We start from the raw sequence: 15,803 nt of genomic DNA on the forward strand, positions 1-15,803 counted from the left end.
GGTGTCAAAAACGTTGGATTTAGTAGTTTATTCGTTTTTTTGTGTGTGTTCAATAAAAAATGTTAAATCCGTTAACGTTACTGAGTGTTGCATTGCATGTAGGCTATCTGGTACAACGTGTCAAGCTCTCTACCAAGCAGTGGCGTAGCTAGGGGGGCGGGGGGCGGCCCACCCCGGGCGGTACGTCTGGGGGCGGCACTTTCAGACTACGATTTTTGATTTTGATTATAATGTGATAAAAAAACGCATTTTATTTTCACATGCTTTTTCTTGAAGGGGTGGCAAAATCTGAATCCGCCCCGGGCGGCACATTCTCTAGCTACGCCACTGCTACCAAGGCTCAAACATAACATCTTCTTAAATCATCTGACCAATAACCTTTCTTCATTAACTTTTGCATTCACCACATGCCTAGCGGAGGTGAACAAAGTCACTTTTTTTCACTCCGGTTGTGCTCCTGCTCCGAAATTCATTTTAAAGTGAAATAAGAGCGAAACTACGTTTTTCTAATAGTTTTTAAAAAACACAAAAAAGCCCAAAAATACCTAGGCTTTTTAAAAAAAACCTAGCGGGTTGGGTTTTGTAAAAAAACGGATTTTTCGTAATCTGCTTTTGCAACACTACGCCCCCCCCGGACAGGAGAATAACCAACTTTTATGATTTAGTTTAGGGTGTTTTTGACAAAATATTTTTGCACGTAAAGCATTAAATTAATTGTTCTAGATATCCCTGTTTAAACCTTTCAAGGTTTTGCCACTTTTTTCCGTTCATTAACGTGCTGGTAAGTCTATGTCGATTTTTGTAGTTAGTATCTTTTTCGTCCCGGGGCCGGACGAGTTAATAACGAAAAATAAAGTGATTGATTGATTGAAATTATGCTTTTGTGTTGCGTTGATGATTTCCTGAGATTCTGCATAAATTAATGAAGTTCACCCCATCACTAAGTGAAGTCAGTAGTCGTTGGGAATTCAGGGTCAATTTTTTCGGATTAATGGTTAATCCACGATTGTGCTTTGCAACGACAGTAGGCTATAATTATATCAATCACATTCAAATCAAGCGAGAGAAAGTTGCTATGCATCCAGCATGTTTTGTACCCTCCTTTTTTCCCAACATTGGTGGAGCCCGTTTGATGATGTCATATCGTCGTGCGATGTTACTTTTTGACCAGAAAAGGGATTTTGTAACTTTGTGAATGAGCTTTTAGTTAGCCTATTTTAGCATTTGATGTTTTGACTAACCAGTGAGTACACACTGTTATGTTGCAATATTGTAAAATCAATGATCGTAAAATATTAATTTATTGTTTTATCGAAAAGGCAGAGTTCTCTATTCTATGTTGTGGAATCTAGATTGTTATAGGCTAGTGCTATTTTATTTGTTTTGTTTATAGCCTAATTGTAGGTACGGTACCTACTGTACTATTATCGAAACAGACAAAATACAAGTTTTCTCTCTCCTATTTTGTTATCACATTTTTTCTTTTTAAGGTTAAAGTATTGTTATATAAAATGTTACACTAACACATTAGATTTATACCAATTTGGTAACACTGTGTCAGAATTGTATTGTAAATATTTTGGCTGGTACTTTTGCTGATGATCTATCATGGCTTCTTTGGTGATGACTTCACCGACGCATCGAACAAAATCTCGCAAATTTAGTGCTTTGCAAGAAAGCTTGGTGAAGGAAATAGGTGCTGGGCCACAGGACGAGTAAGTTAATCATCAGTATGTACGTTTATTAAATGTAGGGTACCGTAGGATGTTTATACCTATCTAACCCAGTCCCAGGGGTCTGCAAATAGTAGGCTAGGTTGTGAGTGACCCAAATTTGGGTCGCGAGACCATTCACTGTGGATTGCAAAACAATTTAAACTTTTTTAAATAAAATAAATACATTGAAATACTCTTTGATGTGTTACATATAACTTTCATACAATTTTGTACAAGAACATTTATATTTTTGATGGTACTACTGTAATCCGGGTGCAACCTAGTTCGTACCTTGAACCATTCGTACAGTCAGTTCGTTCCCTGAAAAGATCAAGAAAAAAAATTAAAAAAGCCGAAGTCGCTGATCGCAGTTTAATAGCACAAAGCCGAAGTCGCTGATCGGAGTTTCCCCAAACAATTTGAAACAAACTTGAGGGTTAGGGTTAGCGGAAACTGCGGTTAGCGGAAACTGCGGAAAAATGTTTGTGGAGATTGCGATCAGCGAGGGTTAGAGCATAGATTCCTCTATGGTTAGAGTTAGGGTAAGCGGAAACTGCGGAAAAAGGTTTGCGAAAACTGCGATCAGCGAGGGCTAGGGTTAGAGCATAGATTACTCTATGGTTAGAATTAGAGAAAGTTCAAATATTACGTAACGCCTTCGAGGGGGAGGGGGGGTTTATGCAAAGCGTTACGTTAGCGTCACATCGGGGGGGAGGGGGTTCAAGCAAAACGTTACGTAACGCTTTCGAGTACGGAATGGTAGTTTTTTGTGCTGAATTTGTAGTGAAAAAGCGTTACATGGGGGAGGGGGAGATTGAAAAAAGCGTTACGTTGGCGTTACATGGGGCAGGGGGGGGTCAAAAATTCGGAAAAAAAGCGTTACGTAATATTTGAACGTTCCCTTAGGGTAAGGGTTAACGGAAACTGCGGAAAAAAATTTGCAAAAACTGCGATCAGCGATGGTTGGGGTTAGAGCATAGATTACTCTATGGTTAGAGTTAGCGGAAACTGCGGAAAAATGTTTGCGGAAACTGCAATCAGCGGACTTCGGTTTTGAGCTATTTTTTCTCTCGATCTTTTCAGGGGGAAAATTTTAAAATGATTGCGGAAACTGCGATCAACGACTTCGGCTTTTTAAAAATTTTTTTCTCCATCATTTCAAGGTACGAACTGACGGTCCGAACTGTTCATGGTACGAATTAGGTTGCATCCCTGTAATCCCCGCTTATAAAACAATTTGGTCCATTTCAGAATTATTGAAGGTATAGGAGTGGCAGAGAATCGTCCCCCCGTTTAATAGGCCCACATGCTTAATAAGCCCAAAATTGTCCTGTCCCGATGTGGGCTTAATAAGTGGGGACGAACTGTATTGAAATTGATATTAAATTTCTAAGTATTTTGCTCAAAATTATGTGCTTTTGACACGTTTGGGTTATTGTTACATATACTTATAAGCTGAAGATGCTATTACTATAGCAAAATCGATTCTTAATAAATTACACTAAGAGGTTTGATTGTTGTGCAAATGCCAGCATTTGATGAATGCAAAATAGTGGGCAACACTAAAAGGCGGAAACGCGGAAATAAGCCGGGCGTGAAATGGCGTATTGTCCGCAGAAGTAGCGCTTTAACACCGATGTAGAAAACGCGGAAATACGATCTTGGCGTCCATATTGTTTAACATAGCGATAACTCCATCATGAAAGAATGAAAGGTTGCAACATTTGCATTTTGCTTCTAAAAAATAAGAATGCAGTCCTAAATGACAATTTTGTGATTATACTTTATGACAAAAAGCAAATATATGAGATTTCGTAATTGTATATATATTTTTATTTGGTTGAGTTTTTTGCTTACTCAAAAGCCAACCTAATGTGACGCATTTGAAAGTGTTGTTTCTCATAATAAATTAAAGTCGTTGTTTAACTTCTACTTGTACTTTACTAGCGTTTCAACTTTACAAAATGTCTTCTCCTGAGCTGTTGGCAGTTTTCCGCGCTTATTTCCGCGTTTCTGCCTTTTAGTGTTGCCCCAAAATAGCAGTATGTTTGGGTTACGCATGTTTAGAACTATATTATATTGTTTTTTGGGTCACGCCAGCTAGTATTTGCAGACCCCTGTCCTGAACTACCATTCTATCTGAGAGACATGAGCTTTTATCATGTAAAGCCAATTTACTGAAATATGTCAATTGTATATAATCAATACAATGCATTCAATGTAATAATACAATATACAATAGCTTACAATCACAGTTTTGTGACATCATTTAGCTTGTATTGTCTTGTCACTTGTATTTGTCACAACAAGTGTATGGCCAAAAAAATTTGATAGAAATTCAACACTAATTGGTCCATGTACATATTTGCTCCATCGATGGAATTGCCTCCACTATACAAATTTGCAAATAATTTGACAGAAAAAAATTAACAGTTTATTTATCAATAATGTTATCAGAACTTGTGTAAGTTTTAACTTTTTACACCAACTATATGACTTGTTTTTTGGTTTTCAAATTACATTTTTAGAAAAGCTCCAATTTTTATAATAAAATTAAAAAATGCCATCCTGATTTTTAAGCAGCATAAAAATAAATGTGTTAACGAGAAGTGCTTTTATTAGGGTTGCTGTCATTGCATTTTGTACTGTGCTTTTTTACAGATCATTAGGCTGATTGTGCCAAATTAGTCGCCAGAATGAATGTGTGCACTTTGCAATTAAAATAGCATTCACAAAATGCACCATTGTAATTTAATACACACAACAATACCAACAAATTATTACATGCTTAAGAGTATGAAAATATCTTTGTAATAAAAAATGAGTATAATAACTATTTAAGTTAACAAATATGATTTTTCGAGGTTCTTGAAAAGAAAAAGGTCACAACTATGCACATAGACTATAAATGAAAATATCTGCATAATTCAAGATAAAAAGAATTTGCATCAAATAGTCTAGTGTTGGTGAGATGTTCACTGTGGTGAAATGTCCCTGCTGGTCAATTGTCTCGTATCAAGTCGGCAACAACAGAATATCTTGATCTCTAAACTGTAGGCTCATTTTCAAAATTCAGACTATTTTGTGGTAGAAAATCAGACATCTAGACTTGTTTACTGTTAAAGTGCCTCTGACAGGTAAATAAATTTGCTAAATTTACCTAAGATGTACCAAAAATATGACACTAACAAACTTCCCTGACCAGCAAATCATAAAAAAAGTCAACAGGCTACTAAGTTACACGCTTCCAAACTTTCGTTAATTTCGGCAAATCTGGCACTCATTGAATTGCAAAAATAAAAACGGCAACACCGCTGCGACGTCACCATGGGTGGGAAGGGTACATTCTTTGTGGTGACTTGGTAAGGTACGGTATGACTACTGCAAAACGTGAATGTGCGGGGCTCTGTTGGTCTAAAGCACGGAATGGCCCGTTTCGGCGAGTCCGATTCGGCGAGTCCGATTCGGCTAGTCCGATTCGGCGAGTTCCCTATTCGGCGAGAGCCTTTTTCGGCGAGTGCCCTATTCGGCGAGTTTTTGAAATTTTATTTTTGAAAGGTAATTATCGGGTACCGCAGCCTAACTGTTTTCACATCGTTTTAACGTCGCTGAACGTGCAGAATGGAATAAAAATAAAATGTTTGAACTATTAAATTAAAATTCGTTATGTCAGTTCAGTTGTTTTTATTTCAGACCATCATATCAAAAACAATACACGTCAACATAGCAAAGGTAGAAGCGACAAAACGCGAACGCTAAAACGTGCTTGTGACCGAAGTAAGTTATTGAGTTGAAAGAAATTTGGCACGGTCGCAACACCTTCAGAAAAATTTAAGATGTGAAGGGAAAATAAAAAAAATAAAATGTTACAAAAAAAAATCATGTTTATATCTATAAGTTAGTACTTTTGAATAGTTAAAATGATTAGTTTGGATCAACAAATGTGTGGCCTACAGCTTGGATTGAAAGGAAATTATCGGGTACCGTAGCCTAGTTATCCCTACCAGCAAAAATTTGTTCCAAGAACCCAGTTAGCCAAACAGTTCATTTTTACATTGTAGTAACAGAATGAAAAGACTCACCAAATGTGTGGCTTATCGTTTTAACGTCGCTAAACGTTGAAATCGTGTAGAAAAGAGAACTTTGATGACTAGGATACGTTGCAAACCTTAAAGCAGCCGGCGACCATCGCGGCCATGGCCGCTAAGTAGTGCTTGAATGACCGCCTGTGCTACCTCTTCCGTCGGCCAAGTTTGGCCGCCGGTTTCTTCTAGCCAATTATTTAATTTCGCAATAGAATGATCGTGGATTAAATGTCGAAAATATGTAGTATCAAAGAGTGACGCAGAAATAGGTCAGCGCATCATAGTCACCACTGTTGTATTGAATATATCCAGCTGCGATCACCAGCGCTGTAAGTCTTGTTTGCAATTCCCGATGTTTACTTTAACGAAGTGTTAATGCGAAGTGCTAATTTACATCGGCTGGCAATATTGTCGTTTTTATATCGATTCAATGTTGTCGGATATTGAATCGTTGTTAAAAAGGAGAACTAGGTTAGTTGACATCCGTGGGTAAAACACGTATCTTCATAGTTGAAAACGCTGTGGGTTAGTGACTTCATACCCTCAATGATGACATTATAACGGAATAAATGGTCAGATTTTATGAAAGGCGGTATATGCAGTTGAAACAATTTACTGAGCTGCGAGCAGTTAAAACAATTTAGTGTCGTTAGATGGTCCCGCAATACTGGATTACAATCCCGATAAAGCATTTAATGCGTGGTACAACGATTCTATTGCAGGACGTCGCCCAGACTTCAACAACGCTAAGTGATCATTTTAACATTGTTGCAAGTTTAATGCTATTTACTTGTGCTATCGTTATTGTATTTTGGCCTCCAAGCACGCAGATTTGGCCGCCGAGAAGGAGCTCTCGGTAGGCCACGATGGCTGCCGGAAAAAAACACGAGTTTTAAGGCCTGCGTTGAAACTGAAAAACATTCACAAAAGCCCTTCGATACGTTGCATTTTTAAGATTATGCATTTTTAAGATAATGTATTCAGACGTTGAATCAATGTACAAATGAACTGTTATGCTAAATGGCTTCTTGGAACAAATCGAAGGGCTTCTGTGAATGTTTCCCAGTTTCAACGTATTCTAGTCATCAGAGTTCTCTCTTTTACACGATTTCAACGTTTAGCGACGTTAAAACGATGTAAAAACGGCAATTTCTGCTGGTTGGGATAACTAGGCTACGGTACCCGATAATTTCCTTTCAATCCAAGCTGTAGGCCACACATTTGTTGATCCAAGCTAATCATTTTAACTATTCAAAAGTACTAACTTATAGACATTAAACATGATTTTTTTTTGTAACATTTTCTTTTTTTTATTTTTCCTTTATTTCTTAAATTTTTCTGAAGGTGTTGCGACCGTGCCAAATTTCTTTCAACTCAATAACTTACTTCGGTCACAAACACGTTTTAACGTTCGCGTTTTGTCGCTTCTACCTTTTTCTACACCTTTGCTATGTTGACGTGAATTGTTTTTGATATCATGATCAAAAATAAAAACAACTGAACTGACATGACGAATTCAAGCACGTTTTAACGTTCGCGTTTTGTCGCATCTACCTTTGCTATGTTGACGTGTATTGTTTTTCATATGATGGTCAGAAATAAAAACAACTCAACTGAACTGACATAACGAATTTTAATTTAATAGTTCAAACATTTTATTTTTATTCCTTTCTGCACGATTTCAACGTTTAACGATGTAAAAACGGCAATTATAATTACTAATTAGGCTACGGTACCCGATAATTCCCTTTTAAAAATAAAATTTCAAAAACTCGCCGAATAGGGCACTCGCCGAAAAAGGCTCTCGCCGAATAGGGAACTCGCCGAATCGGATTAGTCGAATCGGACTCGCCGAATCGGACTCGCCGAATAGTAGCAGACCCCTAAAGCATGTGCAAAATGAGAACTACCGAAATGAAAAAGTCAACTTATTATTACTACTGTATCAAGTTTAGATCAAATAGTAAAAAAAATTGAATGCAGTAATATTAACGACGACCTTTTAAAGTACGGTACATGTAGTTCAAACAGAAATAGAAAATGTTGGGTGGAAATTCAATGTTCATGACAGAGTCCAATTTGAAATTTTTCTGTTGCAGATCGCGATTCGGGTATTGAACCCTCTTCAGTACCACTTATTAACAGCGTAGTATCAGTAAAGTTTACACTTACAGCAGTTCATTTTAAAAATGACTAAAAATGTTATGTGGTTGCTAAGGAACTAATGAGTCTGCAAAATTAGTCTACGAGCAGTAATAATGACAATTTCTATGCAAATTATGAAGGTTATTAGGTCATATTTATACAACCGACAATTGCAACAATAAAAAGCACGAAAATATTAAACATTCAGGCGAAATATTTAAATTCTAACAACAAACAAAGAGGTCAGTCAAGCTGACATACGCCTAAGCCTGGGACCAGTCAAGCCGACTTCCTGTAGAATGATCCATATAAAAGGATGCGAGATACTTCTAAAATAGGGTCTGCTACTATTCGGTGAGTTCCTAACCTCTAACCCCTAACCCTAAAACGGCAATGATAATTAGGCTACAGTACCCAACAATTTAAAAAAAAATTGAAAAAATCTCCCGTTAAGGGATCCGACTCACCGAATCGGACTCACTGAAATGGGCCATTCCGTCTAAAATAAATGAAAAAAAGAGAATTTCGACACTTTAAACCCTGATTAACGTAAAGTCAATAGAGGATCCGTGTAAAGCGGATACAAAAGCATCTAATTTAGTGAAAAAAATTGAATGCAGTAATATTAACGACGAGAAAATGGTCAAAGTTTTCTTCAAGTGTTCGAAAGTGGGATGGGCCATACAAAACTAGTCGTATGTTCTCTTCACTTTACTGGAGATGATTTTGCTAACACTACTCAAGTAAAAATGAGCTTGAGCAAATTTTACATTTTGAAGAAATCTGCCATACCAACTATAAAAGCACAGATGCAACCAGTTGTTGATGATAATTCCAGCACTTCTAAACAACAACGTTTGCAAAAACGTACCCTCTTGCACAGGTAAAGTAGGCTTTTACATGTATAGACTCTGCTATGTACGGTACCGTAACTGTATAACTAAGATTTTGTTAACACCGCCACTGACAGCTTGCATTGCGCAAAGCTCATTGCTTGCAGTTTCAGCACTTTGGCAAGGTTGGCGAAAGTACCATTTCTGTGGCTCTTTACGTTAATGGAAAATCTCCGCATGGAGGTATATACCTTCGTGGTCATTGTTTAAACAATTTTCCAAGTCCAGATGGCCGTTACATCGGATTTCAATGGCCAACTGAAGCAGGGGTCGATTTTAACTTTTTTTTTCACTAGCCCACCGGACTAGTTGCTCCCTGTTTTCACTAGCCCGCACGATTTTTCACTAGTTTGACCAGTTTACTGACTTTTCACTTGTCTGATGACGTATTAACAATAGCGATAACTACCCAGCTAACACTCAGCGTTAGACACTTTGTACTAACGTTGAATCAGCATTTGATCACAATATATCAACAAAAAAACGTTAATACGCTAACTGCTTCCTGCTGGGATGCTGGCGACCTGTAGGGTTGCCAACTTGTCTTCACCAAAAAAAGCCAGACGTAGTCACAAAAAAAGCCTAAAAAAAGCCAGCAAAAAATAGCTGAAAAAGCCAATTAGTATATATTCATTAAACATACACATATAAAAAGTGCACAACCAAATAGTGTCCCACCGAACTTTGAGTTCAGCGACAACGCAGAAACATAGTTAATTAAAGGACAAGCAACTAGAATTTTTTTTATTTTTGGCTTCAAAACGAAATTCGGTCGGACACTACAACCAAACATAAGGTAGAAATTACTGCTCGAATTGACGCAGACCGAATTTTTTCCTAAAAAAAAATCGCGAAAGATAAAATTAAGCCAAAAAAAGCCAAAATTATGTTGGCTTTTTATTAATTTGACAAAAAATCGATAAAACATGAAAAAAAGCCAGAAAAAGCCTAATTTTTCTGGCTTTTTTTTATTTAAAAAAAATAAGCCAAGCGAGTTGAAAAACAGCCAGATTCTCAAAATCTGGCTTCAAAAAAGCCAAATTGGCAACTCTGGCGACCTGGCGTGCGAAAATGCGAGAAAAAAGTAGTCACGTGCTCAGTTGACCGACTTTGCAGCCTTCTTTGTGCAATTTCGCCTCTGGCAAGCAAATTTCTGCAGTATTTCAGAGTGAGAGTGACGTCACCAATCGCCATTTTGTAAACCAAAACTTTTCACCGGCGAATATTTTCACTACCCAATCGGACTAGTACTGCAACATTTCTACTAGTCCGCGCAAATTTTCACTAGCCATTGGCTAGCGGACTACCGCTAAGATCGAACCCTGTGAAGGCACATTATGAAAGAGAGAGAACGTTTATTTATTTATGAATATGAATGATGATTCGTATGATTTCTTCATTTTTCACTTCAAGTAAGAATTTTAGGTTTTGTAGGAACGTATCCAGTACAGTTTTATTAAACTTCAAAAACAATAAATCTTGGAAAAAAGCAACTGCTTGTACCAACTCTGCCCAAACCGTGATCCACCAATTGCATCTAGGGAACATTTGTGTCATCCGTCGCTATCGATGCCCACCCATGATGACTAGGGTGGTCCAAAAAAAACTTTTTTTGTAAATGTTAATGTCTCACCCTAAAATATTGTTACCATTGATGAGAAAATGATATATGTGAATTTTCATAAAGATTGGTTGATATTTAGGGGTTGCTACCGGGGTTCAAAGTTTTGTCGTTTGCCCCCATTTTAACGTTTTAAGAGGATGTGATACAGATATGATATGATACGGTACAGTAAAAAATATGGTACAGTGCCATGGCATATTGCAATAAAAATACAGTTTAATAATTACTCTATATAGTCTGTTTATAAACTCATGTACGTCTGTATTACGAATTATACTAACTGGTCTACATATATATACAAAATGTGCGACTTTGTATACTTGTGTTTAAAGTTCAGAGACTAAATTTGACAATCAATAACAGCTTTAGAAGACAGTAAATAAACTACATGTACAAATGTACATGATGTAAACTAATATACATAGTACATACATAGTTATTACCCTCTAAACCAGGGGTTCTCAACCGTGGCCTTCGGCCCCCCAAGGGGACCACAGAGCGTTCTCAGGGGAGCCACGATAAAAAGCTTCATTAATAAATTATAACATGTATTGATGAATTATAACAGAATTGTGACACAAAAAACACTCATGTAGGTGTTAGTATCGTAAAGCTAGCTAAAAGCATGTTTTTTCATCATATGTTCTATCTCACTGCATGTTGCATCATCTTTTGTGATTGTAACGTAACAATTAAGGATACGCTTGATTTACTAGCGTAGTCTATTACGAAAAAGAAAGCATTAAATCATTTAATCATTCGTTAACTGTTTTTATTGATTTCGTTTCATTGTTCTTTAAACAAATACATTTTTATTTTGCTCAAGGGGGCCATGGTCTTTTAGAGCCACAGTCTGGGGGGCCATGACTCAGAAAAGGTTGAGAACCACTGTCTAAACCCTTGACAGCCTGTTTCACCCTAAAAGGGTAATCATCAGAAAGTCCTCCTTTTAGGTTAAAACAGGCTGTCAAGGGTTTAGAGCAGTGGTTCCCAACCTTTTTGACCTTGCGGCACCCTATCGAAGAGATAAATAGTTTGCGGCATCCTGGCAAAACTGGGTCAATTTTATGAGATTTCTGTATTTCAAGTAACTGTATGAAATAGCACAGAATGAGTTGTACAGTATAGCGCGCATAAATAAATGTATTTATTCAAAATTTAGTGTGAAATTTGGGCTTGACTTCTTGCACAAGTCCCTTAATATCTCGAGGCACATTCGACAAAGCCACCCACATTTCTTCCTCGACTATAAGCAGTCGTTCTCGTTTTTTTAGTTTTAATGTTCGTTTGTACGGAAAATCCACTAATTTGGAGACCCAATTGTAATCGCAAAGCAATTCACAAAATATATTCATATAAGTATAAAGCAGTGCTCCGCAACCGGTGTGCCGCGGGATAACTATCATCAGAACATACTTTTTGAAAAGAAAGGAGTTTTTATGTTTTAAAAATTCTCGCTTTACCACTGCAAGACAACTCAAACTCTAGCTAGACTTCCCACAGTGCATTTATGATTTTTTTGCCTCACATTGAAGTTTTCGCAATGGGAAGGCTGCCCTAGTTTTAAAAAAGGCTGGTTAACGTGGTAGTGCGTTTTTAGAAGTCAGGCTAGGTCATTTTGAATTGTCAGTTAGCAGTGTTTAATGAAAAATTTCGTAATATTGAAAGCACAGCTATTAAGTGTAGTAGCCAACGTTTTGTCAATGGCGAGTCCATAACAAACGAGTAGCCTAACTATTTTGCAAAGAACTTCCAGCCAGGAACGAACGACTGGCCAGGAAATTTTTAGAGTGACCAACGAGTTTTTCATAACCCATGGTATCCTTTGGAATAACTGCATCAACGTTTGCACAGATGGTGCTTCAGCAATGGTGGGCGAAGGAAGAAGTTTAGCTGCATGGGTAAAACGTCAAAATCCAGCCATTCAACTTATGTATTGCTGCTTACACAGGGAAGCCTTGATGATCAAACATTTTACAAGGGAGCTGACAGAAACAATGAATGACTGTATCCAAATTGTTAACTTTATTAAAGCAAGAAACAAGCGCAAATATCTCATTAAAAAGATGATAGTTATTTTTTACATTTTGAAAATGTGTCGGCCGAATTGTGCCGCAAAATTTTAAAGAGTTTTTAAGTGTGCCGTGAGTAAATAAAGGTTGCGGAGCACTGGTATAAAGAATAAATCAATTATAACTTAGCCTTTTCTCGATTAGCTATGTAGGCTATCGTGTTTGTATGCGCAGGTATGGTATCCCCCATGCAAAAGTTTCTATTTTATAGTGGTTCGCAAACAATCGTGCAATTTTATAATCGTGCTGGGTCACACAATCCGATAATCCATCACTGCAATTTGACTTTGTGCGCCGTGAAACGCAAAATAAAATCATGAAACCTGGCAATAATGATGCGTTTCAAACGTTTTTATGGAAAAAACAAGCAGCGATATCCAGACTGCAGTAGAAAGACCCTCGCACAATAATTCCTGTATGTAGTTTATTTGTTGTATTCTAAAGCTGTTAATGAATGTCCAATTTAGTCTCTGAATTTTAAACACAAGTATACAAAGTCGCAGCGGTGACGCGCTCGCTTTCCAATTATGCAATCCTGGTTTGACTCCCGGCTTATACTGGTTGTTGACAAACACCGCCCACGCCCACCTCTACCCAGGGTATAATATATTGGGTGGGCGTAGTTGCTGAAGTAAAGGCGGCCGAGAGAAAGGAACTGGCCACCCTACTCTCGTTAGTGCCGAAGGCTTAGTATAATGAGAACCTCATCCCTCGATGCTTGTATTCAAGTATGGGACTCACCTTTACCTTATACAAAGTCGCACATTTCGTACATGTACACCAGTTAGTATAATTCGTAATACAGACACATGAGTTTATAAACAGACCATAGAGTAATTATTAAACTGTATTTTTATTGCAATATACAATGGCACTGTACCGTATTTTTTACTGTACCGTATCATATCATATCCTCTCGAAACGTTAAAATGGGGGCAAACGACAAAACTTTGAACCCCGGTAGCAACCCCTAAATATCAACCAATCTTTATGAAAATTCACGTATATCATTTTCTCATCAATGGTAACAATATTTTAGGGTGAGACATTAACATTTACAAAAAAAGTTTTTTTTGGACCACCCTAATGATGACGTAACACCACCAAAGTCGTCCCAGAGCAGTGAAATATAGACTTTTGCCTGTGGTGGCGCTGCAGAGCAGGCGTTTGATATAAATTTTGCCCTAACCAGTCGAGCTTCGAGGTTAAGATTAAAAAGTTCACTAAGCATAATACTGTGCTAGGAAATGCTTAAAAAAGTTACTATACTTGGATCCAACCTGTCAGGGGCACTTTAAGGTTAAATATATCACTTAGTAAGTGGCATGGGGTATTAACCAACCTTAATTGTTTGGTTGTTAAAATATCGTCAGTAAAGTAATATATATTGTTCAACTGTGCAAAGGGGTATTAACAGCTTTCCCAGCCATTAAATCGGTATTTTTTACAGTATTTAACATTTGTAAGGTGGGTTGATGGCTGGGTTGATAATGGAGTGATACCGATCAGGCTTCAACAACTGTCTGTCACAATATTTCCACAGACTCTAATTCGTATGTGAATTCTCCAAGGTGTTAATAATATGGACTTGTTCACATTAGACCTTGTCAACAACAATACGAAAATCTTGTGCTAGATATCTGTCAGACAAGCTTTGTGTCGCAATGTTTTAAAAATTGAAGCAGTACAGTACATAATGAGGAAATTATGATATTTATTTATTATAAATTTATTTTAGCAGATTTCTTCTAAAAATTGGTACAGTAAGTCTCAAATAGGGAGGTCTGGCTATATTATGCTAAAAAAATATCAATTTCAGCAGATCAGTAACACTGGTAGAGTAGTAGTCCACACAATATCTGATGGAGTTTTGTGACAGTTTTAAAAATGCAACTGTAAGTGTATTATGGTAGAATTCGGCTATACTGTAGTGACACTTTTTCGAAGGTGCTTTCAGGCGAGTTCTACCTCAACCTCATAAATTGCATTTTTTACTGTTGTATTTAATTGTTGAACGTTGAACTGTAAGGAAGAGTGTCTGTGTAAATATGTTCATGAAATAATTTGTCACTCGGCATACCAGACTCTGCAGCCAGCATTGACGCTTTACTAACTGCTTCTTGGATGTCAAAAACAAATGTTTTGTCTATTTGTTGAACAAATAGTGATGGCACGTTTCATCTTTTATTGATGATTTACAAACCAATTTCCTTATTGACTCAATTGGACCAACCAACATTTATGATATCTATGTAATTCAGTTGAATATTACTCCTCAGTATTTCAACTGAACTGTTTTTATGCTAAACAGGTTTTCAGGTTGCATAGACCCATAGTTGAAAGAAGCCTTTTCATGTTTAAGCACTTCAGGCAAATGTAAAGTAGCTTTTTGTACAGATTAAGCAAAAACATGCAGATAGGTTGAAAGTTTTGCCATTCTGGTGTTCATATGCTGACGTTTCTGAAAATTTTGTTCTTTGATATTGCAGTTGATACGCACATCTAAGCTTAGCAAATTCATAATTCTTGAAACCAATAATTAAATTTTGCCATCAGCAGTTTTTTATTTACAGCTTTGCTAAATGCTATATTTTGTAAATATTTAATTAGCTCTTAGATAAATGTGACCTTTGGTGAAAGCCATTCAATAATAAACCGAAACTGATCATAAATGCAAAACTAAACTTACGAAAACAAATGTAAACCATTTGCTATTGTTTTTGCAGCGGCAGCTTTGTCTCTCATGTTTCACGAATAAAAAGCAAGTTCTTACAAACTTGTGATTCCACTATGCCTAATGATCCCAAGGCAACAAATGGAACATCAGACAAAGTAGTGCGTCGAGAAAAGTTTTCCTCAGCAAAAAAGGTAACTAGGCTACAAAGTGTTTCATTGTGTCTTATTCGGCAGTCAGCACCTCTGCATTTGTATCGAGATTGCATTGTATGGGAATATAGTTGTAAGCTTTGAAGATTTTGACATAATTATTCAAGCTTCCCATAGGGCCTACTGAGTACAAGGCATGTTTTATTTCATGTGTGAATTGATTAGAATAGGTTGACTAGTTGCGTTAGCAATGTGTTTACTTCAAACCCAGTATTGCGTTCTTTTCTAAGTTTTTGAAGGTCTCACAAAATTTCTATCTCTAGAAACCACTACTGACAACATGCTTGCCAATCAATTAGGTTAATGAAATGTTATTGAGCAAGACAACTAGGCAAGCAAGACAATTTTGCAAAAAAATTGCGGTTTTTAGAAGCTTTGACTAA

The 15,803-nt window shown here is 37.0% G+C and overlaps 1 protein-coding gene across 5 annotated transcripts in view; it reads left to right on the forward strand.

Annotated features, from left to right (window-relative positions):
* The first annotated feature begins 1,542 nt into the window (after positions 1–1,542).
* LOC145768204 (uncharacterized) overlaps positions 1,543–15,803 on the forward strand; it is a 53,471-nt gene continuing 39,210 nt past the window's right edge. For all 5 annotated transcript variants that reach the window (XM_082579687.1, XM_082579688.1, XM_082579689.1 and 2 more), the window contains exons 1-2: positions 1,543–1,715; positions 15,261–15,402. In XM_082579687.1, the coding sequence (XP_082435813.1) occupies positions 1,609–1,715; positions 15,261–15,402 (249 nt within the window). In that variant the 5' untranslated portion in view covers positions 1,543–1,608. The remainder of the gene's footprint in view (positions 1,716–15,260; positions 15,403–15,803) is intronic.

The sequence above is a fragment of the Aplidium turbinatum genome, chromosome 4 (assembly GCF_918807975.1).
Source record: "Aplidium turbinatum chromosome 4, kaAplTurb1.1, whole genome shotgun sequence".
Lineage (NCBI taxonomy): Eukaryota > Metazoa > Chordata > Ascidiacea > Aplousobranchia > Polyclinidae > Aplidium > Aplidium turbinatum.